The following is a 22,534-nucleotide window of genomic DNA, read 5'->3' as shown; positions in this document are numbered from 1 at the left end:
TGAATTGTGAGGTCATTATACTATATGAAGTGAAGGAAGCCAGTTTCAAAAAGACAAATACTATATGGTTCTAATTACATGAGGTATTTAAAGTAATCAAATTCATATAAATGGAAAATAGAATGATGGTTACCAGGGACAAAGGGGGAGGCAGAAACGGGGAACTGTTGTTATGGGTCCAGAGTTTCAGTTTTGCAAAATGAGAACGTTCTGGAAACATGCTGTACAACAAAGTGAACACACCTCAGACTCCCAACCTGCACTTAAAGTGGTCAAGATGGTCAATTTTATGCGACATGGTTTTTTTTTTACCACAATAAAAACTGAAGCAGTATAAAATACTTTTGTTAGATTATTATTATCTTGATAAGATTCCTTTTACTTTACACACTGAAAATTTAGTATCTGCACTAAGATCAGTTCAGTCACTCACTCATGTCCAACTCTTTGTGACCCCATAGACTGCAGTACACCAGGTTTCCCTGTCCATCACTAACTCCCAGAGCTTGCTCCAACTCATGTCCATTGAGTCAGTGATGCCATCCAACCATCTCATCCTCTGTCATCTCCTTCTCCTGCCTTCAATCTTTCCCAGCATCAGGATCTTTTCCAGTGAGTCAGTTCTTTGCATCAGGTGGCCAAAGTATTGGAGTTTCAGTTTCAGCATTAGTCCTTCCAATGAATATTCCGGACTGATTTCCTTTAGGATGGACTGGCTGGATCTCCTTGCAGGCCAAGGGACTCTCAAGAGTCTTCTCCAACATCACAGTTCAAAAGCATCAGTTCTTCATTGCTCAGCTTTTTTTATAATCCAACACTCACATCCATACACGACTACTGGAAAAACCATAACTTTGACTATACGGACTTTTGTCGGCAAAGTAACATCTCTGCTTTCTAATATACTATCTAGGTTGGTCATAGCTTTTCTTCGAAGGAGCAAGCATCTTTTAATTTCATGGCTGCAGTCATCATTTGCAGTGATTTTGGAGCCCCCAAAAATAGTCTCTCACTGTGTTCATTGTTTCCCCATCTACTTGCCATGAAGTGATGGGACCAAATGTCATGATCTTAGTTTTCTGAATGTTGAGTTTTAAGCCAACTTTTTCACTCTCCTCTTTCACTTTCAAGAGGCTCTTTAGTTCCTCTTCACTTTCTGCCATAAGGGTGGTGTCATCTGCATATCTGAGGTTATTGATATTTCTCTGGCAATCTTTATTCCAGCTTGTGCTTCATTCAACCCAGTGTTTCACATAATATACTCAGCATAGAAGTTAAATTAGCAGGGTGACAATATACAACCTTGACATACTCCTTTCCCGATTTAGAATTGTCTATTGTTCCATGTCCAGTTCAAATGTTGCTTCTTGACAACAGCTGAGAAACCTGTATACAGATTTCTCAGGAGGCAGGTAAAGTGGTCTGGTATTCCCATCTCTTTCAGAATTTTCCATAGCTTGTTGTGATCCACCAGTCAAAGGCTTTGGCATAGTCAATAAAACATGTTTTTCTGGAACTCTCTTGCTTTTTTGATGATCCAATGGATGTTGACAATTTATCTCTGATTCCTCTGCCTTTTCTAAATCCAGCTTGAACATCTGGAAGTTCGCAGTTCACATACTGTTGAAGCCTGGCTTGGAGAATTTTGAGCATTACTTTGCTACTGTGTGAGATGAGTGAAAATGTGCGGTAGTTAGAGCATTCTTTGGCATTGCTTTTCCTTGAGATTGGAATGAAAACTGACCTTTTCCAGTCCTGTGGCCACTGCTGAGTTTTCCAAATTTGCTGACATATTGAGTGCAACGCTGTAACAGCATCATCTTTTAGGATTTGAAACAGCTCAACTGGAATTCAATCACCTCCACTAGCTTTGTCATAGTGATGCCTCCTAAGGCCCTTTGACTTCACATTCCAGGATGTCTGGCTCTAGGTGACTGATCACACCGTTGTGGTTATCTGGGTCATGAAGATCTTTTTTGTATAGTTCTTCTGTGTATTCTTGCCACCTCTTAATACCTTTTGCTTCTTAGGTCCATACCATTTCTGTCCTTTATTGTGCCCATCTTTGCAAGAAATGTTCCCTTCGTATCACTAATTTTCTTGAAGAGATAGGCTATACGTGTAAAATATAGTTGAGCCTTAAACAACAAAAGTTTGAACTACATGGGTCCACTTACACACCGCTTGTTTTCAACAGTAAATACTAAAGTACTGCACAGTCTGCATTTGAAATCATCAGATACAGACCACTGTGGACAGGGAGGGTTGGCCCTAAGTTGTACATGGATATTCAACTGCCTGGGAGGATCAGTGCCCTTCATCCCCACGTTGTTCAATGGACAATCAACCATATAACCATATTTCAAATACATAATATGAAAAAGTCAAATCTTATTAATTATATATACATCAATATAATTATACTGACATGTTAACACATTATGCATTTTAAATATTAAATTGTAAAATATTTCATTACTTTTTAGGAACAATAACTAGAGGAAATGTGAGGTCAATGGTGCTTTGTTTTACAAGTTTGGAACTGGAGTATATTTGTAGGTGAAAAAGCCATCAGGGAGAAAGAGACTCAGTACAGAAAGGGGTTAATGGATAAAGCTCTCTTAAAAGATACTCTGAAGGATGGGATCATGGGCCCATGGGAAAATAAGCATTTAACACAACAGACTTATTCAGACAAGCTGGAAAAGGGAGGGACAGAAATCTGCTAAATCAAACCAGGTGCAAAAGAGAGGGTTTGATCAAAGGTTTCTGAATGAGGACAGTCTAGAATCATCCACGAGAAAGGAAGAACAAGAGCCTGATTAGGGCCAACAGGGCCCACATGACCCGGCCCTACCTACCTCCCAGGCCCTATCTCCCATCACACTTTCCCAACTCTCTGCTACCCACCTCCTCACCCTCCTGCAGTGCCACCCGCCTCTGCTGCTTCCTCTGAGAAGGCTTTACCTGTAACATCTACGCAACCAGATATCGGTTCAAAGACAACTTCCTCGGGGTGGTTCCAGGGACAGCCAGCTCCCCAGAGACTAGGTTAGTTTCCCTTGTTATAGCCCTGACAACACCCCATGCCACAGCTACCCAACCGAAGGTGAATCACACCTGCCATGTTAAATGTTCTAGCAGCCAAGTGAATGAACTAGTTTGAATATTTTATTTGACCCAATATATCCAGGATATCATTTCGATCTGTAATCAATATAAAACTGAGCTATTTTACCATTTTGGGTACTAAGTCTTCAAAATCGGGAAGGGTACAGGGACAGCAATCTCAGTTCCGATCAGGAACGTTTCAGGAGCTGCACATGCAGGTGACTGCCGTGCTGACAGCACAGCTCTCTGTCTCGTCAAAGCACTTACCGTATTTGTAACTATAATGTGTGCTGCTATTTGTTGAATGTCCATCTCCTCTAGAATGTAAGCTCTGTGAGATACTCCTGCCCGCTGAACTCTGAGCTCAGTGTCACAGCACTCAGTAGGTGCCAAATAAAGGGAACTGCCTGAAGGGAGTGCAGGGGAGGGGCTGTTTGAGAGGTGATTCCCTGCGCCTGGCCTTCTAACAGGGTTTGCCAAAATAACTCAGGGAGAAGCAGAGTTAATGAAGCAGGCACAGAACAAAAGCAAGTTCAAGCAAAGCTAAGGTGCCAAGGAGACATATTCCAGGTGCTTAAATATAGATCCCACAGATGTTAATACAACAGGATGGGAGGCGGGATAAACAGGATGGCAGGCAAACTGTCCCTGCCCAAAGGGCACCGAAGAGCGACTGTGAATGTAAGAGAGCTGGAAGGACAGGATCAGAAGCTGCGGTCAGAGGACAGGATACAGAAACGTAAGGTCTAATGTGGAGAACTGGGGGAATGTCCAAGGACAGTGGAAGTGAAGGTCAAGGAAAAGAGGAGACAAGGTACTTGCTTGAAGTCAGAGGTATTCGTCATGCTCTGAGATGATGTGGGGTGGCCATGGAGGGTAGAGGCTTGAAGTGGGATCTCAGTTCCCTGAACAGGAATCAAACCCAGACTGTGGCAGTGAAAGCGCCAAATTGTCACCACTAGACCACCAGGGACTAGTAGCCAGAAGCAGGGTCCTGGCTCTTGCCTTCTTTGCAAAAGGAATTTTAGCAAAAAGATGGAAAAAAGAGAAACTGGTAAACTGTTTATTAGAAAAATGCATGCAGGTGAGCTCAGAAAAAGAGTCAGGTGCTTTTGGGGTGGCTGCTTGTTGTTTAGTCACATCAGAGTCATTTCCAATGAGTTGGCTCTTCACTTTGCCACCTGATGTGAAGAGCTGACTCATTAGAAAAGACCCTGATGCTGGGAAAGACTGAAGACAAAAGGATGAGACTGTTGGATGGCATCACCAACTCAACGGACATAAGTTTGAGCAAACTCTGGGAGATGGTGAAGGACAGGGAAGCCTGGCATGCTGCAGTCCATAGGTGCAAAGAGAAGGACAGGACTCAGTGACCGAACAAGCCATGTCCAACTCTTTTGTGTTCCCATGGACTGTAGCCCACCAAGCTCCTCTATCCATGGGATTTCCCAGGCGGGATTTCCCAGGCAAGATTTCCCACTAGATTGGGTAGCCATTCCCTTCTCCAGGGGATCTTCCCGACTCAGGGATTGAACCTGCGCCTCCTGCATTACAGGCAGATCCTTTACCTCTGAGCCACCTGGGAAGCCCTGGTTGCTATATGGAGGCAGTTTTCTGGGTCTTTGTTTCCCTCCGGCCAATTACCTTGCTTTAACCCCACATTTGGTCTGACTCATGGCCCTCCCCTGTGTTATCTTTTAGCCAAGATGGATTCCAGCGTGAAGGTCTCTGGGAGGTTGACTGGACATATTATGGGCTAGTGTCCCCTCCCTTGAGGACCCTTTCTGCGCATGTGTAGTCTGGGAGACTGCCTTGACCCCAAGAATGAGGAATGTGCAACCTCCTTACCTAGCCAGGGCTCAGCCCTTCTCTGCTCCTGCCACCACTGTTATCTTAGCGTCCACAGGAGACTAAATCCAGCTGCTTATCCTGTTCCTGTTATTATCTTTGTCTTAAAGCATAAACAGGAGGCTAGTTATAAATGTCTAACCCAGGGTCCATCTATCTTCTGCCTCAGAATGATTAACTCTGACTTAACATCTTTTAAGATTTTAACCTTTCCAAGGGCAGAGAACATTGTATCCCACACAGACCAGTGTCAATCCCATCATGTATGCTGCTTGTTGAATACAATTAAATTGGAAGTCTACAAACATTAAAATCATGTGGAAGAAAAGTGGAAATGGTTAGAATAAAACAAAGAAATAAGACATAAGGACTTCAATTTATTTGCTCAATAATTAGATAGTTCAATTGAACAGGATTAACAACTCTGATAAAGAATTAATTTTTAATTTTGGTAGCCAAAATCCCAATCTGAGGGGTAAAGGGGACATGGGGTACAAATATATACCAGACTTACTTTAATCAGTAAAACAAAATGATAACCAACAGAGCCTTTGGTAGCTTTATTAAAGCCAAGTAGACACCTGTTTATAGTTGGTAAAGAAACTGCCTGCAATGCAGGAGATCTAGGTTCGATCCCTGGGTCGGAAAGATCCCCCTAGAGAAGAAAATGGCAAACCACTCCAGTATTCTTGCCTGGAGAATCCCATGGACAGAGGAGCCTGGCGGGCTACAGTCCATGGGGTTGCAAGAGTCAGACACTGCTACTGCTGCTGCTAAGTCGCTTCAGTCGTGTCCGACTCTGTGAGACCCCATAGACGGCAGCCCACCAGGCTCCCCCGTCCCTGGGATTCTCCATGCAAGAACACTGGAGTGGGGTGCCATTTCCTTCTCCAACGCATTAAGTGAAAAGTGAAAGTGAAGTCGCTCAGTTGTGTCCGTGACCCCATGGACTGCAGCCCACCAGACTCCTCCGTCCATGGGATTTTCCAGGCAAGAGTACTGCAGTGGGGTGCCATTGAGTCAGACACTACTTAGCTACTAAACCACCACCACCAGACACCTGTTTTACATAAGATACAGGTCCTCATAGTTTGTTTATAAACATTTTTTACAATGCCCCCTATTATATACTTTAGGGAAATTTGCTATTTAAAAGAACGCTAAGATTACTCTTTCAATAGAGGAAACAAAACCTAATTTGTTTACATGAAAGTGGCATGCTTTTTAAGTGGACACATGATAGTTTATGCTTATACATATAAACACATAAATACATGATATATGTAATTCCTATAGTATACTTAGGCATATATTCTGTGTAGGTAAAGTTTTAGTTGCCTATCACCTATTTTCTGCACTTGTTTCTAATTCTCATTTTGCCTTCCCGGTCCAATTTTGAGAAACAAAATTCTCCCATATAATTATTCTGATGAGGGACCCTGATTATGAGAAAGAATAGAAGGAGACCTCAAGGGTGGGGGAATTAAGGTGTCAACTGTGCTTGGCCCTCTCTACCCACAACACTGCTGCTCCTTTTCTCATGTCTTACCTGGTCTGGAGTTTTACTAATAAGAGGACAAAATGATGATACAGGTGTCATCAGTTTAGCTCTGAACAAGGCAATACCCCTACAGAAACCTTTCTTCCCAACTACACCCCACAACAATCACCGTAAAAGGGGTTCCGAGAAAAAGGGAATCATGCAAATAAATTACAGCAGCTGGCACTAAAATCACTGAATCATAATGGCCATAAATTCTGTTCCAGTGTTTTCTATAAGAACATAGAGTACTTTAAGCAGCTTGGCTGGCTCAAATGCCTCTTTTGTTTTCCCTCTGACCAATGACTGTTCTAAAGATTTCAGCATGTCTGTGGGCCAAGACAGATCCAAGTCAATGGAGCCAATTCATTTATTCATACATACATTAGTATCTTTGGTTCTGGGACTTGGGGACTCTACTGCAGTAACCAAATCATGATCCCTGCTCTCATGAGGTGTGCATTCTGAGGAATGCTGCTGCTGCTAAGTCGCTTCAGTCGAGTCCAACTCTGTGCGACCCCACAGACGGCAGCCCACCAGGCTCCCCCGTCCCTGGGATTCTCCCTGCAAGAACACTGGAGTGGGTTGCCATTTCCTTCTCCAATGCAGGAAAGTGAAAAGTGAAACCGAAGTCGCTCAGTCGTGTCCAACTCTTAGTGACCCCATGGACTGCAGCCCACCAGGCTCCTCTGTCCATGGGGTTTTCCAGGCAAGAGTACTGGAGTAGGGTGCCATTGCCAGAGCCTACATATCTGCCTCTTTAAAAACACACTGACTGGATGCTTCTATCACCGTCACCATAATGTACATCACCAACATTTGCTTCTTAAAAAATTCCTCTTAACAACTTCTCATCAGTGAATACACAAAACAGCCGTTTCTTCTAACTCGACTGACCAAAAAACTTATGTAACCACAGATTTTCCCAGTTTTGTACTTTCTGAGGAAGAGAGATGTATGACAGGAAAGCTGAAGGGGATTGAGTTTGTCAATCTCCCAGGCCCCTTAATAGAATCATTTTAGGCCTAAGCCTTCTACAACTGTACCTGTACATGCAAGATATACACAGATATGTATTTAAAATATGCTTATATACATCTATTTTTAGAACCAACATTACTTCCTAAGTAAACCTATTAGATGAGACCTTTGATTCTTCTAGAAACCTTGGATTTTGATATAGGAAGGTAGGCCTAAAGTGAACTTTAGCCCCAGGAAAAATTAAATGGCTCTGCATAATAAAATTTAAAAGTACCGGGATTTTGAGGGGAGCAATCAAAAAGGAGAAGAGAAGGCAGGGGATGAGGGCAAAGGGCCCACCAGGTTACAGGAGCCTTGAGTTCCCTTGTGCTGGTGACCAAAATGCATTTTAAGGCTAGAGATGCCCAGCATGGGACAGCAACACTTCTGGCACTGCAATGATGTAAACTCCCCACTGCTGCACCCCCTGCAAACCTCCCGAAAGCTGACCACATCCACCAAGGCTTTATGTGAGCTCTTGATCGTTTTATCTTCCATTCTTTCCTAGCTCCTGCCTGACACATTTATCTAATGACGGCACCACAGATTCAACCACCCATGTGCTCCTCAATGGGTTGGTCCCAAACTATCTTCCTTTCCCCACCTCTACCACGGACTGTTCTTAACTGTTCCTTCTCGTAACTCCCAGCATTCCACTAGCTCTTTAATGTCATAACCACTTCAGGAACAAACAATATTTATTGAGCACTTGTAATGTGCTAGGTACTCTGCCAAGGGCATTAATGCGTAATTTCATTTGATCCTCAAACCCCACTAGACAGGTACACTTCCTTTTCTAAATGTTAGGAAACCAAAGTTCGGTGAGGACAGTGGTGCTCAGAGTAAGTGATGGAATTCAACCCCCTTCCGACTCCACAGCCAGCTTAAGCAGTATAATCCAATGCCCCCAAGTCAAAAACCCTCCGAACCATCCCTCTCATTAATCATTCGTAGTCACCTATCTGGTTGGACCAATTATATCTCCTGGATGCCAGATCATCTCTACTTCTACTGCCTTCACAGAGAACAAAAAACAGCATCTACCAAGTCCTTCCTATGTGCTAAGCACTATTCTAAGTAACATACATGTTTTTCAAGCTTTATCCCCCAAATCCTATGAAGTGAAGACCCTAAAGAAGAGGTTGCGTAATGAGTGACAGAGCCAGATCCAAACCCAGACAATGTGAATTGAGAAGTGCTGAGCACTTAAACCGTCCAGGATTTAAGAGGCCCTGTGCCGTCTCCCTACCTCCCATCTGGACCCCCACCAACCTTCAGCCTGCCGCAGACATCCTTCTGGAAGGCAAATGTTATCATGACATTCTCCTGCTTAAACTTGGCAGCTCTGTATCGCTGACTGGATCAAGTCCAGATTTCTTAATTTGGCACACAAAACCCTCTACGTTCCTGTTCAACTCAGTTCAATAAATATTTGAGTGCCCACTGTAAGCAAGGCCAAGTGCTAAGTGCTCCGAAATGAATAACACATCCCAGGCCCTGACCACGACTCCAACCGCAGACACTATGTTCTTCAGCCAGAGAAACCAGATGCGGCTCTCATAAAGCAACACCCTACACGCTAGTCCCTTTGCAGAGAATGAAAATCCCCCAGCCACCTGAAGAGTAAGTGCAGGTGTGATGCCTTCCCTAACAAACTCCAGGCAGAAATTCTCCCTCTTTTAAGGTCCCTCAACACCCGCTCAAATCGCTTTCAAGTGGATGGTTGAAGAAAGGCATATATAGGCTTCCAAAAAGCACTGTGAGCCAGTTCAGGGCAAGAGCTGACCCTTGCCAAGCATGTCCGGTTTGCAGAGACACTCATTTGCTGAATGAATAAATAATAGAAAAAGTATAACCTGATGAGAAAAGGAGAGGAACAAGATACAGAATTAGGACTGCTAACACACAGGTGGGCCACATTAAAAGCAGCAGCAGTTATTTTGCCTGGGTTACAAACAGGCCTACATTTTCCCTCCTATGGGAAAACTCACGTGCAGGACTTGGACAAGCTAAAAGGGCACAACTTTTGTTATTCGTGGCTCCAGAAAGCTCGGACAGGCCAAAAAGGATACAAGATGAAAGTCCATTGTCTAAAGGGGTGAGGAGATGGGAATCAAATCTATCCAAGTAAATAATATTGATCTACTGGGATGAACTCACCAGGGCTATGTCGCAGTATGGTGTAAGGAAGAGAGAAAAAAAAAAAGTCAAAATCTGTCCTGAGACCAATTTAGAAATTAGTATGACTGTGGCCAGAATGTGAAATTTTAAAAGCGAAGACAGTTACAATAAACGGAAGCTCACAACTGTTTCCCCCTTCTGAATCGCCACTGCTTTTCGCTCAACTTCATTTCTGTAATTTAAAAAGCAACCATCTACCAGAGTTAAGCCCAGGTACGAGCGTACTGTAGCTCCTGGCATATACTGAACGTCTTGATTCATAACCGTAAATGCACACAGAAACCTCCGAAAAGACGCTACATCTAAGCCGCAAGTCCTTCGTCTAGATCTGGGCATGAGGTTCTGAAAAGCGAGTGAGGTCCTTTCTGAACGGTGCTTTGTGTGCGGCTGTTTCCAAGTCAAGGGCCGTGTTTTGAAATTACCCCCTCGAGGGTGTCACGTCTCTCTCACCCCCTCTCCAGCCTCCAGGGAAAGGTGAGAATTCGCGGGCAACAGGCTGGGACGGAGCGTACGACCTCGCCCCGCTCCTTTCAAACGGGTACAAGACAGGGTAAGGCAGCCGGTGGCTCTCTCACCCATGGCCACAGACACTCAGGGGACAAAAATATTACCCCATCTCTCCCCTCCCTAAAACCGGAGCAAACGACGCAAAAAACTCGGCCACCGGCGGCCGGGACCCCCCAGATTGTCAGAGCCGAGGCCGCCCGCCCCCGCCGGCGCCCGGCAGCCCTGCGCCCTCCTCACTGGACCCCGTGTCCCCGCAGCCCGGCCCGGCCAGGAGAGCGCGAAGGACGCCGCGGCCGCCCGCCTCCGCCGCCTCCCGGGCGCCGCGACGCCCCACACCCCACACGCCGCCCGCACCTGAGGCGCGGCCGGACCGCGAGCGGGCGCCGAGCGTGGCGGGCAGGGCAAAGTTACTCACCGGGTGAGCCCGGCTCCCGCGCCTCAGCCAAGCGTCGGCTCCGATTCCGCGGCCCCGCTGAGGGAGCGCGCGGGCCAGCTGGCCTCCGCTCCGCCGGGACCTGCCGCCGCCGCCACCGCCGCAGATTTCCTGGCAAGGAGCAAACTCTAGTCAAGACTTCGCTCCTCAACCGCCCCTGCTGCCTTCCCGCGGGCGAACGCCAGGGCCGAGCCACGCAAGCCGACACGCACCCCGGCCAATGGGCAGCGGCATAGGGCGGGGAGGGGGCGGGCCAGAGGGCGGCTTCACCTATCCGAGAGCTCGGGGGGCGGGCCGAGCCCGGGCCGTCACTCAGGGTTAGAGTGAGCCCGCTCCGCCCCCGCCCGCCGCGCGCCCTCCCTCCACCCCGTCAGCCGTCCCCTCTGCTGTGCTCCTTGAAGCCCCCGGCGCGGGGCTAGTGCTGCCTCTACTCTCACTACCGACCGCGCGAGGACAGGGGAACAGCTGGGGGAGGCGGGGAACATCTAGGGGGTCGGGGGTGGGGTAAGGAGAACAGGTGGCGCCGGAAAGCTGGACTGTGGGCGTGTCGGGCGAGAGGACAGCGGGGGTCGGGGTGGGGGGAAGGGACGGGAGCTGGCTGGGGTGAAGGGGGGACAGGAAGGGAGAAGCGAGGGTTTTGGTAAAGAACACCTGAGGGGTCGGGGCGCGGAGAGTGAGTCTGGGTGGTGAAAGGCTGCCGAGGCGGGGGCATGAGCACCTGGGAACGAAGGTGAGAGAGAGGTTCCGCGGGTGAGGTTGAAGAGGCCAAAAGGGTGAAGAGGAAAGGACGTGTCCAAAGCGAGGCAGGACGTACGTACTCCAGGGAGAGAAAAAGATCCAGGAAGGAAAGAATGGGGATGCGAGATAGGGACAGTTTACATCCAAACTCGCTCATCCTCCAGCAAAAATAAACAAACGCTTGTCCTTTGACCCAGTTGAGCTGTGAAACCATTCAAGATCGCGGATGAGACAAATACCGTCTTACACGTGCATCTTGTTCAGTTGTGAAATTCATCAAAATGTATCGATCAACTATAGCTGTCCGTTGTCCCCGGAAAGGCCTCCCGGGGCGGGCGGGGTCCAGCATGGGATTAATCCCGTCCCCCACGGGGCCAAGATCTTCCTCGGAGGCCAGGATGGTAAAGAATCTGCCTGTAATGCAGGAGACCTGGGTTCGATCCCTGGGTCGGGAAGATTCCCCGGAGAAAGGTATGGCAATACTCCACTCCAGTACTCTTGCCCGGAGAACCCCATGGACAGAGGAGCCTGGCGGGCTACAGTTCGTGGGGCGCAAAGAGCCGGACGTGACTGAAGCACACTGCTACACTGCCAGGGGGCCAGCAGCAAGTCAGAAAGAGACTTGATCCTGGCCCCAGGGGAAAAGGGGATCTCGGGGAGTCAGGTAAGGCCCCGCCCCTCCTGCTATCACCTTGGCGGGGTGGTGCCAAGGGCCGAGCTCTGGCGCCCACAGGCAGGTCTAGGCCTCGGGGCGGGGCAGGAGCCCGGCTCCACCTGTCTACCACCACCGGTTCGGGGGGCGGGCTCACTCAGCACCTCAGGTGAGCAGCTCAGGCTCGGCCACCGCCCTCCTCGCGCCGGGGGCGGGGCCGGGGCGGGGGCCAGGGGCGGAGCCTCCACGCCCCGCCCAGCAGCCGGGCCCTGCCGCGCCGCTGCGGCTCCTCCCCCCTCCTTCCGTCCGCACTTCTTCCGTCGGTCCTTCCTTCCTTCCTGCCTGCCGCGCCTGCACGCTTCGAGGCATGGGGCAGAGCCTCCGGCCGGCCCGCGCCACCTGAGGATCCCGGAAGCCGCCCCCGCCATGGAAGAGGACCAGGAGCTGGAGAGGTAACGGCCGGGCGGGGAGAGGGGGGCAGGGAGGGAGGCGGGAGGAGCGGGCCGTGCCGGGCCCTGGGAGCCGGCGGGTGGCTGGGGCCTCCGCCTCCGCGGCCTGGCCTGGCAGCGAGGGCCTGACCGGGAGGACGGGCGAGGAGGGGGCGCGGTGGGCGCACCAGGGCGGGGACCGGGGCCCCGGATTGGGAAGGGGTGGCGGGGGGGGGGAAGCTGGATTGCTTGAGTGAAGACGCTCAGTGCACTAGATACCAAGGAGGGAAGACGGGTTGTTAGAGCGGAGTTCAGTCCCCAACGGCCCATACCCGTTAGGAACAGCCAGAGTTAGTAAAAGATAACGTGCACCCGGCCACCGTTCCCCGAGTGCTGGGCTTGGCCTGTGGGCCAGGCCCAGGCCACTCCTCTGGGCCGAGCGCTAATTGGTCGTCTCTGTGCGCCGAGTTCTCTTTTTATCCCGTGCTTGGAGACTCTTCTCAGACTTTCTAGTTTCCGTACCTCCTTTAAACGGAAACCGTAGTTGAAAAACTGCACCTTGATGAACTTTAGTATCTATTTTTATCTGCTTTTCCTCCCACGCCTTTCAACTCCCCTTTTCATACTTTAGCAGGACCCACCCTATTCTAATCCTGCCCCTCTTCTTGTGGCTCTACTAAAAGAATATTTTAGCAAACTTTTTGTTGAAGGACACTCCCCTTGGTCGTCATGTGGACGGCCAAATGGAGTAGGGAGAAACTGTAGGCAGTAAATTATTTAGTGGTAGAATAAGTGGAGGCAGAAGAAGATAATAATAAGGGCTAATGCTAATAGTTCTGTGTAATTGGAGTGCATTAGAGTAGTAACCTGTTGCAATTGTGATAGATTTTTTTTAAAAAAAAAGCTAGTTTCAAAACCGTACTCAGTATGATCTCATTTTTATAAAAACTATGTGTGTAGAAAAATGTCTGCAATGAAGACCTCAGTGGCTGAAGGCGAGAGGAAGACAGCCCTGGAGATGGTCCAGGCGGCTGGGACAGATAGACACTGTGTGACATTTGTGTTGCACGAGGAGGACCATACCCTAGGAAATTCTCTACGGTACATGATCATGAAGAACCCGGAAGTGGAATTCTGTGGTTACACTACAACCCATCCTTCAGAGAGCAAAATTAATTTGCGCATACAGACCCGAGGTGCCCTCCCCGCGGTCGAGCCCTTTCAGAGAGGCCTGACTGAACTCATGAATGTCTGCCAGCATGTGCTTGACAAGTTCGAGGCCAGCATAAAGGAATATAAAGATCAAAAGGCCAGCAGAAACGAAGCCACATTCTAGTCTCTCACTCACCGTACAGGGAGAACTGACCTCTAGGATATTCTGTATGTGCTCTTGGCAAAACCCAGAAGTAAAAGATTGTGGTGACAGCACGATGTGACCTGCAGAAGGGCCTGTTTCTAGCTCATAACTCATCTTAGCTGTTGGAGTCCCTGCGAGAAACTGTATTCTTCTAATAAATTCCCTCTTGTACTCAAACTGATTTGAGTGGTTTCTGTTCCTTTGTTCTGGAGGTGGACTCTTATGATTTTGTGTTGTTTTTTTTTTTCCTTTTAATTGAACCAAGGTTGAAAGTGAGGAAACAGATAACCAGGCACCTAGAGAAAGACCTTGATGGAGGGAATTAAAAGGATTTTCCTCCCCTAGTCACAGGAGAGGGAAAGATACTGTAGAGCAATGGTCCCAACCTTTTGGGTACCAGGGACCGATTTTGTGGAAGACATATTTTTCCACGGACTGGGGATGGGAAGTATGGTCTCAGAATGATTTGAGAGCACTGCATTTATTGTGCACTTTATTTCTAATCTAATGCTGCTACTGATCTGATAGGAGGTACCTGCCTGAGGCGGGGAGGTTCGACACCCTGTGCCATAGAGCATGACCCCACATAGGCTGTGAAAGGTTTAGAAAAGAAAGGTGGGAGTGAGGGGAAGACTTGGCCTCTTCCTAGATATTTTTCAGTAATTTATGAGAAATGCATGCTTTGCTATGATTGGCAGATTGTGCAAGGGAGGAAAATAATTTGAGAGAATTCTGGTTTCATGTGAGAGAAGTTAGGTGGTCTCAGGCTTCATCTTTATGGTAGTGTTTAGAGGAAGATTCCAGTTTAGTGCTGTAATTTTAGGACCCTAATATAGGAGGAGACAACTGGGATGACCAGATAACATTTTCAGTTCTTGGGTAGGTATCTCAGTACAGCCCAAAGTTCCATGAAAAGAAACAGTATTTGAGAGAAAGTAAAGAGAGGAGGAAAATTGAATGTGTGGAAAATGATTTTGGGGGAAACCTAAAATACTGATGAATCACACTTAAGAGGTGCCCTACTTACCTCTTCAACCTTGTGTCTTATACCTGTCCTACCCCAATTTGACTGATAAGTCAGCCTACATATCTGTCAACCTTAGAAGCTCAGCACCCGGCCCCACCCTAGTACTCTGAGAGGGGAATCTGCTTTAGGTATGGAAGTCAGAGAGGATCTCCCAGAGATCACAGGAGGAGAAGGAGCTGGCCGTGCAAAAAAGAAAGGCATTCTGGTGGAGTAGCACTTGCAGAAGCTCTGAAGCAGAACACCAGTGGTCTGAGGAATCAAAGGCCTTGAAAGGAGATCTGCATGTCTAGAGCAGGGCAAGCAGGGAGGACAAGGCTCCAGGGGAAGAGCTCTGGGGCAGAGACTTTGGAAAGTACAAGGGGAAGGCATCTGGGAATCTGATGACAGTGTGGTGGATTGGATGGTGGAGAGGCCAGGGAGAAGCAGGCGAACTGTAAAAGCTGGAAGGGCCAAAAGCTAGTGATGGAGACGAGTTGATTTGAGATACGTTTGCAAGCCAAATGGTACAGAATTGGCAGACCTCAGGAAGTGGGTGTAGAAGATGAGGAAAGAGAAGGATGATTTCCACCTAGATTTGGGGCTAAATTACTGAAATGGGAAGTCTAGAGGGGAAAATTCATTCGGAGGTGGAGTGATGGAAAACTTGGGTTGCAGGGAGGGGATTGGTTGGGAGGTGGAGAATCAGAAGTTCATCTTGAATGAGGTAATCAGTAGATATGAGTTGAAGGCCATGAAAGAGATTCAAGTAGAGATCAACTTTGTTAGTTCTTGCCACAAAGATGAGGTAAATGCATAAAAACTGGAGTGATGAAGAGAGTCCAAGCCAAGCCTTGGGCAAGCTCAGTATTTAAAGGTTGGTAGAAGAGCAACCAGTGAGGTGATGGGGAAGCCTGTAGAAAGTCAAGTTGTGGAAGACAGTGCTTTCAAAGAGGAGAGTGATAAATGAGTCACATGAGGACAGAAAAAATGTCGGCTGAAATTAACAGAGAAGTCACTGGGCAGCTGGCAGCATTAGTTTAGTGCCTACAAAGGCTAAAATATTAACCCTGGTAACAGAAGAATGGCTTCGTTTGGGTTTTCCAATAAAGAAAATACACTGTAGGATGTTAGAGGCTAAATTTAAGTGAGAGCAGGAGTGGGTGGGGAAAGATCAAAAGTTCCAGGGCAAGGACAGGGAACATTCTCCTAGGGTGACAGACAGTAAGAAACAGTTAACAGAAAGCCAATATCAGCATAAGGAACTTGGCACTTGAAGACGCAGGGAAGTCATAAAGGGATCAGTGGGAAATGATCAAACACTCGTTTGCCTCTTCTAAAGTTCTGCCTATGAGTAGTTCAGTGGGGACCGGAAACAGGGTAACTTAAATGAAGTTTAATACCTATGAGCCAAGACCTGTCAGGAGGTGAAGGCCAAATTTAATTAGTGGACACAGCAGTGCAGAATGGTGACAGTAGACTGAAGTAATCAGTAACAGTGCCCATGGGGGATGCACCCACTGGTGGCCACCCGCCACATCTTGTGGCCTCTTTGCTCCCCAAAGGGCTCATCATCACTCATGATTTGGCATGGGAGTCTTGAATCTGTTGTTTAGTCACTTCAGTTGTGTCCGACTCTTTGCAACCCCAAGGACTATAGCCCACCAGGCTCCTCTGTCCATGGGATTTCCCAGGCAAGAATACCAGAGAGGGTTTCCTCCTCCAGGGGATATTCCTGACCGAGGGATTGAACCTGCGTCTTCTGCATTGGCAGGCAGATTCTTTTACCACTGAGCCACCAGGGAAAATGAAGTGAAAGTTGCTCAGTTGCGTTTGACTCTTTGCGACCCCATGGACACAGTCCATGGAATTCTCCAGGCCAGAATACTGGAGTGGATAGCCTTTTCCTTCTCTAGGGGATCTTCCCAACTCAGAGATTGAACCCAGGTCTCCTGCTTTGCAGGTGGATTCTTTACCAGCTGAGCCACCAGGCAAGCCCAGCCCTAAACACAGGTTCTTACAAAAACACCATCATAAGGCAGGTGTGTGAAAGGAAAAAACAGGGCAGGGCAGGGCAGGGCAGGCAAGATAACCAAGAGTCCTGGAGACCAGAGAAGAATCTTTGCAAAAAGTTTGTCAGAACCTAAGGGAAGGCAGAATTGGTCGATGAGAAAGGGAGGGAGATTGATATGAATCGTATCTACTTATGAAAAAACTTACTCAGTATTTCTGATTTACTAACAGCAATAATACCAATGGTTCAAGCTCAGAAATTCTGTTCAGCTATAAAATATCTATGCCTTTTAAAGAGGCAGTTATTAAATAAAATGATTATATGCTAAAGGCGTTTTTAATATATAACAACTTGAGTACTTGCCTAGCACTTCCCATTTTCAAAGCACTTGACAAACTATTTATAAATTGCATACAGTTGCAACATCTAAGTGTTCTAATTGGTCGTTATAATGCATAGGTGCCTGTAGAACCTCTGTGGAGATGAAAAGGTGTCTACCTAGAAAGTGGTCCAATCAGTGTCATTCTGAACCAGTGTCTCACATTTTTAGAAATGATGAAAGCACACCAAGTTCTGTGGCCACCGTTCCTCACCCTTCTTTTTGTTTCCCTTAAACATGTTGTTAAGACTATAGATAGTCTCCAGATCACTAAAGTCATCTTTTCTGATAAGCAAAATTTAGAACCAGAGACGTTTGTACTGGCCCTCAAACTGGGCTTCCAGGAAATTTGCTCAGATCCACTGGTCTGCTTTCAAATACTTATGACCCCAGATCCAGTCCTGTGCTCAGATTCTTAATGCTGGTTTTTCTTTTGCCATTTGAACGTGTATAACCCAGGTGGTGCTAGTGGTAAAGAACCCACCTGCCAATGCAGGAGACATAAGAGATGCAGGTTCAATCCCTGGGTCAGGAAAATTTCCCTGAAAGAGGGCATGGCAACCCACTCCAGTATTCTTGCCTGGAGAATCCCATGGGCAGAGGAACCTGGTGAGCTACAGTCCATGGAGTTGCAGAGTTGGACAGGACTGAGCAAGTAAACAACAACAGCAAGTGCGTACCTAGTAGTGGTATCAGTCCTGAGAAATGGTGGAGATAAGAGAATATGAGTCTGCCCTCCAAAGCCCCTTGATTTTGAAGAGGACAGACGAGCCATACACATGAAAAAGTTAGCCAACTGCATTTACAATGAAGTGCCCTCATGTGCATTGTAGGGCATTACCTGCTGAACACAGAATGGAACTAGTGAGGGACACTCTTGTAGCAGAGATCGTTCCATGCACACCCAGTCTGCCAGCCACTGCCCTGGGCCCTGGAGAAATTAAACCACACAGGCAGTGTGCCTTCCAGTAACTCATGGAGCACTGAAGCAGACAAACCTGTGAAAGAATTAGTGCTCCAAGATAAACAGTTTCCTCTTTCCCAGTGTAAAGAGTCCATTACAGATTCCCAAGCTAGGGAATGCCCATGCAGGATGGATGAGTGGGAGGAAATGTGGGAAGACGGCGTGGGTCAGGGGGCATGTGTACCAGTCCAGGTGTAATGTAAGGAGGGTACCATTGTAGATGTGGAGGTAAAAAGATGGATACCAGAAAGCTGCTGGAAAAAATTACCGTGGAGCCAGAGTCCGCCAGGGAAGCAGGTGAGAGAGGCTGTGCACAACCCCGATCCTTCAACCCAGCGTTTTGCTACCACTCCCTCCCAACTAAAACCAGCACGGTGGGATTCACGAGCTCCTCTCCCCCACCTGTCCTTGCTGACAAGAGTCCACCCTTAACCTCCTTCCCTGCCTGTCAGAGGAACTGCCTTCAACAAGGTCAAGACTCCAGGGCTACAGATGTGGACACTGAGCGGGGGGAGAGGAAGTCGGGCAGTGAGCTGACCAGCCCTTGCTGCCCTCTGCCCATACCACGCAGCTCTCCTCAAAGGGAGCATCACCATTCATTTATTCATTTGTTCATTTGGCAAAATGAGCACAGTTTAGATGCAGACATAGTTTAGGTACCAGATGGACAGCAGGGAACAAGCTGTCCCACGTATGGTTGGTTTTCTGATGGCAGAAGTAGAAAACAACTAGTGCATCCATAAATGTATCGTGTAATTAAGGTAGTGATGTAAATGGGAAGTGGAGGAATCAGGGGCTTGGGGGAGAAGGCACTCAGAGTCTGGATATCTAAGAAAGGCTTTTCTGAGGCGGCGACCTGAGTAGAGAAAAAGAGAGACCGAGGAAAAATGAGAATACGCTCAGAATTTCCTGGGCGATAAACTAAAAGTTATTCAGCCAAGAAAAAGTAAAATGATGAACCTTTTCAAAGGAATAAACTTTCAGCATTGGATGTGTGTGTAGTTTTTATTAGTACCCAAATTCATATCATTCATCTTTAATCTGTATATTAATTACTAGTAATGATAGTAAAGAATCTGAGTTACTGTGTGGGGCAGTAGGATATGGTCGAAGTTTGGGATCCACTGATAGGTGTATATGTATTAGGAGAGTTGACCTTAATTTCGGTTTTGGCATTTTTGAGAGAAGCACATCTTTCTTAGAAGCAGAAGTGGACGTGCTTGGAATCCTGCACCCCTTTTCAGGCTAAATAACTGTGAGTTAAGAGCTCACACTGTTGGAATCACGCTGCCTGAGTCTTGGTCTTGGTGCTAGGCTTTTTAGCTGTGTTACCCTAGACAAGCTGTTTGACCTCTGTGCCTGAGTTTCTTCACCTGTAAGATTGGGATAACAATACTTACTACAGGGATAGTCAAAGTGCTTAGAATAGTATCTGGCCCATAAAGCGTGCTTTCGATTAGTGTTAGCTGTTGATATTATTGTAATACCAGTTGTGTCAAACAAACTGGTTTTGTTCATATTTCTTCTGAGTGAAAGCCTGAAAACAAAAACCTTAGTGCTCTCTGTTATTTTTGTTTGTTTCCTCTGGCTCAGTACAAAACTACAATATAAATTTGTGGACTCCTGTGTGGAAGGTTATTAGGAGAAGGCGATGGCACCCCACTCCAGTACTCTTGCCTGGAAAATCCCATGGACAGAGGAGGCTGCTGGCTGCAGTCCATGGGGTCACTAAGAGTCGGGGACATGCCTGAGCAACTTCACTTTCACTTTTCACTTTCATGCATTGGAGAAGGAAATGGCAACCCACTCCAGTGTTTGCCTGGAGAATCCTAGGGACGGGAGAGCCTGGTGGGCTGCCGTCTATGGGGTCTCACAGAGTCGGACACAACTGAAGCAACTTAGTAGCAGCAGCAGCAGTGTGGAACGTTATTAGTCTGCTAAAGCCATTCTTTTTTAAAAAAAGATAGTTTAAATAGCATTCCTAATATAATTGAATATAGGTAAAAATCGAAAATAAGTGGATTGTTTCTTCTTTTCATGAAGAAATTAAGATTCTAATGGAATATGCACAGTCTTCCTTAAGCTGTAAGACAGAGGTTAAGCAGGAAGGAAAAGTAAGTTCCATAGCAGATGGATTCCTGGTTTGAGGTTTGGTGCCAGGTACATGAATACTGATGGGGAATCAGGGTTCAAGCTATATGCCAGCCAAGCATTGAATTGCCTAAAATGTAACATATTGGTATTTTATCTGCCAGTGCTCCATAGATTCCATGTTTGCTATGTAAGACTCTTAATAAATGTCAAAAAGAAAAGCTACCACCCTCGTGCTCTTCTTAGTTTACATGCTAACTTGGGTCAGATGTCAGAGCAAATGCAGATAAAGCCCAGAACAGTTCTGTCCAAAGGGCTCCTGGAGAAGATGAAGCTGCCCGGAGCGTCTAGTCAGACGGGCTGGACTGGCTGGCTTTTAACAAGTTTGTGGTTTGCAGCTTTGGGTTTTTGTTTTTTTCTTTTTTAAGGGTGAAAGAGACTTTCTTCCTAGGGGCCTCTTTGGACAGGACTGTGTAGAGGTGAAGTGTAAGGACTCTGAAGGCAGGGCCTGGTTGCCATCTCTGCTTCACCGCTTCCTAACTTGCAAACGTGTGGAAGAGCAGCCTAGCCTTTGGGAGCCTCAGTCCCCTCATCTGTAAAATGGAGCTAATAATACCACCTACTTTACAGGGCTATGGTGAAGTGTAAATGCCCTAAAGCACTCAGCACAGTTCCTCGTAGACTTAAGTACTCAATCATTAGCCATTACTGTTACCATTGTTGTGTTGGCCTTGTTGAAGACTGTCAGTGGTGGCTAGAACAGCAGCCTTCTAGAACTGGGCACATCTCTATCCGCGGAGTCCCTCCCTTTTTCTTCTCGCCACATGGCCAGCTGGGACCACAGGCCATGCTGGCCTTCCTGTTTCTTTAAGTTTTGCTTGGAGTGTTCGATCTCGGGGCCTTGGTGCTTGCCCTTGACTTCCCCAGCCCCTCTTCCCCGGGTCTTTACCTGGCTGTGTCTTTCCAGAGTACTTGCTCAGGCCATCCTTGACCACTGTGTCAGTTACCCATTGCTGTGTAACAAACTGTCCTAAAACTCAGCAATTGAGGAATCTAATTGGAGCTCAGGTAGAAGAATCTGACTCAGGACGTCTTGCAAGGCTGCAATCAAGGCATCATCTGGGCCGCAGCTTCTCAAGGCCTGAACAGGAGTGATTAATTTCCAAGCTCGCTCACGTGGGACAGCCTTGCTCCAGGGCACCTGGCTTCCCCCAGAGCAAGAGATCTGGGAAAGACGGAGAATGCAAGATGGAAGCTGAGTCTTCCTACCCCATCTCAGCAGCGACAGCCCACCACGTCCACCCTGTTCTGTCTGAGAGAAGTGGGTCCAGCTCCCACCGGGGAAGGGGATTGTACACGGGCAGGAATACCAGGCGGTGGGGATCCCCAAGACCATCTCAGAGGCCACCGACCCACAGCTGCCTTCTCCAGGATAACACGTGCGCATCCATCCAGACCGCCCTCACTGTCTGTCCCCTGACCCAGCTTCATTCCTCCCTGGTCCTCACGTTAACTGACGTTGTATTCTGTATCTCTCTGTTTATCGTCTAATTCCACTTGAACATCTACTTCCAGAAGGCAAGGGCTCTTTCCCTGTTTGCCTTTGTGTCCCCAGCACTTGAAACCAGGCCAGGCAGGCAGCAGGCTTTCTTTCATACCAGGCCAGTGAACGAATGACTGCGCGCATGTGACTTGAGTGTGAGTGTCTGAGCACATTCCCCTGCAGAGAGGGAAAGCTGTGATCACACTGACATGACCATGTACACTCACAAGCTGACACTTGCAAACTCAGCCAGGACAGTGACAAGCTCCAAGAAGACAAGGAATTCTCTCGACAAGCAAGGAAGCAGGCCCATTCTGTGGCTTCCAAGGGAGAAAGGGCTGAGGCGTGAGCATCACGGAGCAGCTCAGTGAAGGTGGCCACGCCTGGTGACCCCACTCTCTGATGTCTTCTCTGCGAGAGTCTTAGGTGCTGACCTCCCTCACCACTTCTCCCATGGGACAGCCTTGCGTTTGGTACCTTTCCTCCTGTTGGTATAAAACATTCGTTACAAGAGCAAATAGAAGATGGGCATCTTGCACTTTTAATTGCACTGAATCTGAATTTGTGAGGCTGAAATAACTATAAGCTCAGGGATTGCAAACCACCAGTTGGTAGTTGATGGTCTTTTGCGTCCTCTGTCCATACGGAGATGAGCACATGCTGGGATGGGCGGGAGGAGTTCATTAGGCAGAAGGTGGTCGTGACGGGAGCAGGTGGAGGCAGAG

General features: G+C 47.6%; 3 protein-coding genes across 3 annotated transcripts in view; 2 read left to right on the top strand and 1 right to left on the bottom strand.

Annotated features, from left to right (window-relative positions):
• The window catches only part of LNX2 (ligand of numb-protein X 2), an 85,473-nt gene extending 74,720 nt beyond the window's left edge, over positions 1–10,753 (bottom strand). The window contains exon 1 of the mRNA XM_040266746.1: positions 10,623–10,753. The gene's annotated coding sequence lies outside the window, so the exon portion shown is untranslated. The remainder of the gene's footprint in view (positions 1–10,622) is intronic.
• Positions 10,754–12,263: 1,510 nt separating this feature from the next.
• On the top strand, positions 12,264–13,996 carry LOC120882925 (DNA-directed RNA polymerases I and III subunit RPAC2). Its single transcript, XM_040266743.1, has 2 exons — positions 12,264–12,482; positions 13,419–13,996. Exons 1-2 carry the CDS (start codon positions 12,457–12,459, stop codon positions 13,792–13,794), a joined length of 402 nt encoding a protein of 133 aa, XP_040122677.1. The 5' UTR covers positions 12,264–12,456; the 3' UTR covers positions 13,795–13,996.
• Positions 12,405–22,534, top strand: part of LOC120882926 (protein POLR1D-like) — a 34,536-nt gene continuing 24,406 nt past the window's right edge. The window contains exon 1 of the mRNA XM_040266745.1: positions 12,405–12,482. Within this exon, the coding sequence (XP_040122679.1) occupies positions 12,457–12,482 (26 nt within the window). The 5' untranslated portion in view covers positions 12,405–12,456. The remainder of the gene's footprint in view (positions 12,483–22,534) is intronic.

The sequence above is a fragment of the Oryx dammah genome, unplaced genomic scaffold, assembly GCF_014754425.2.
Source record: "Oryx dammah isolate SB20612 unplaced genomic scaffold, SCBI_Odam_1.1 HiC_scaffold_24, whole genome shotgun sequence".
Lineage (NCBI taxonomy): Eukaryota > Metazoa > Chordata > Mammalia > Artiodactyla > Bovidae > Oryx > Oryx dammah.
Note: the sequence above shows the minus strand (reverse complement) of the source record. Positions and strands in the feature narration are given on the sequence as shown.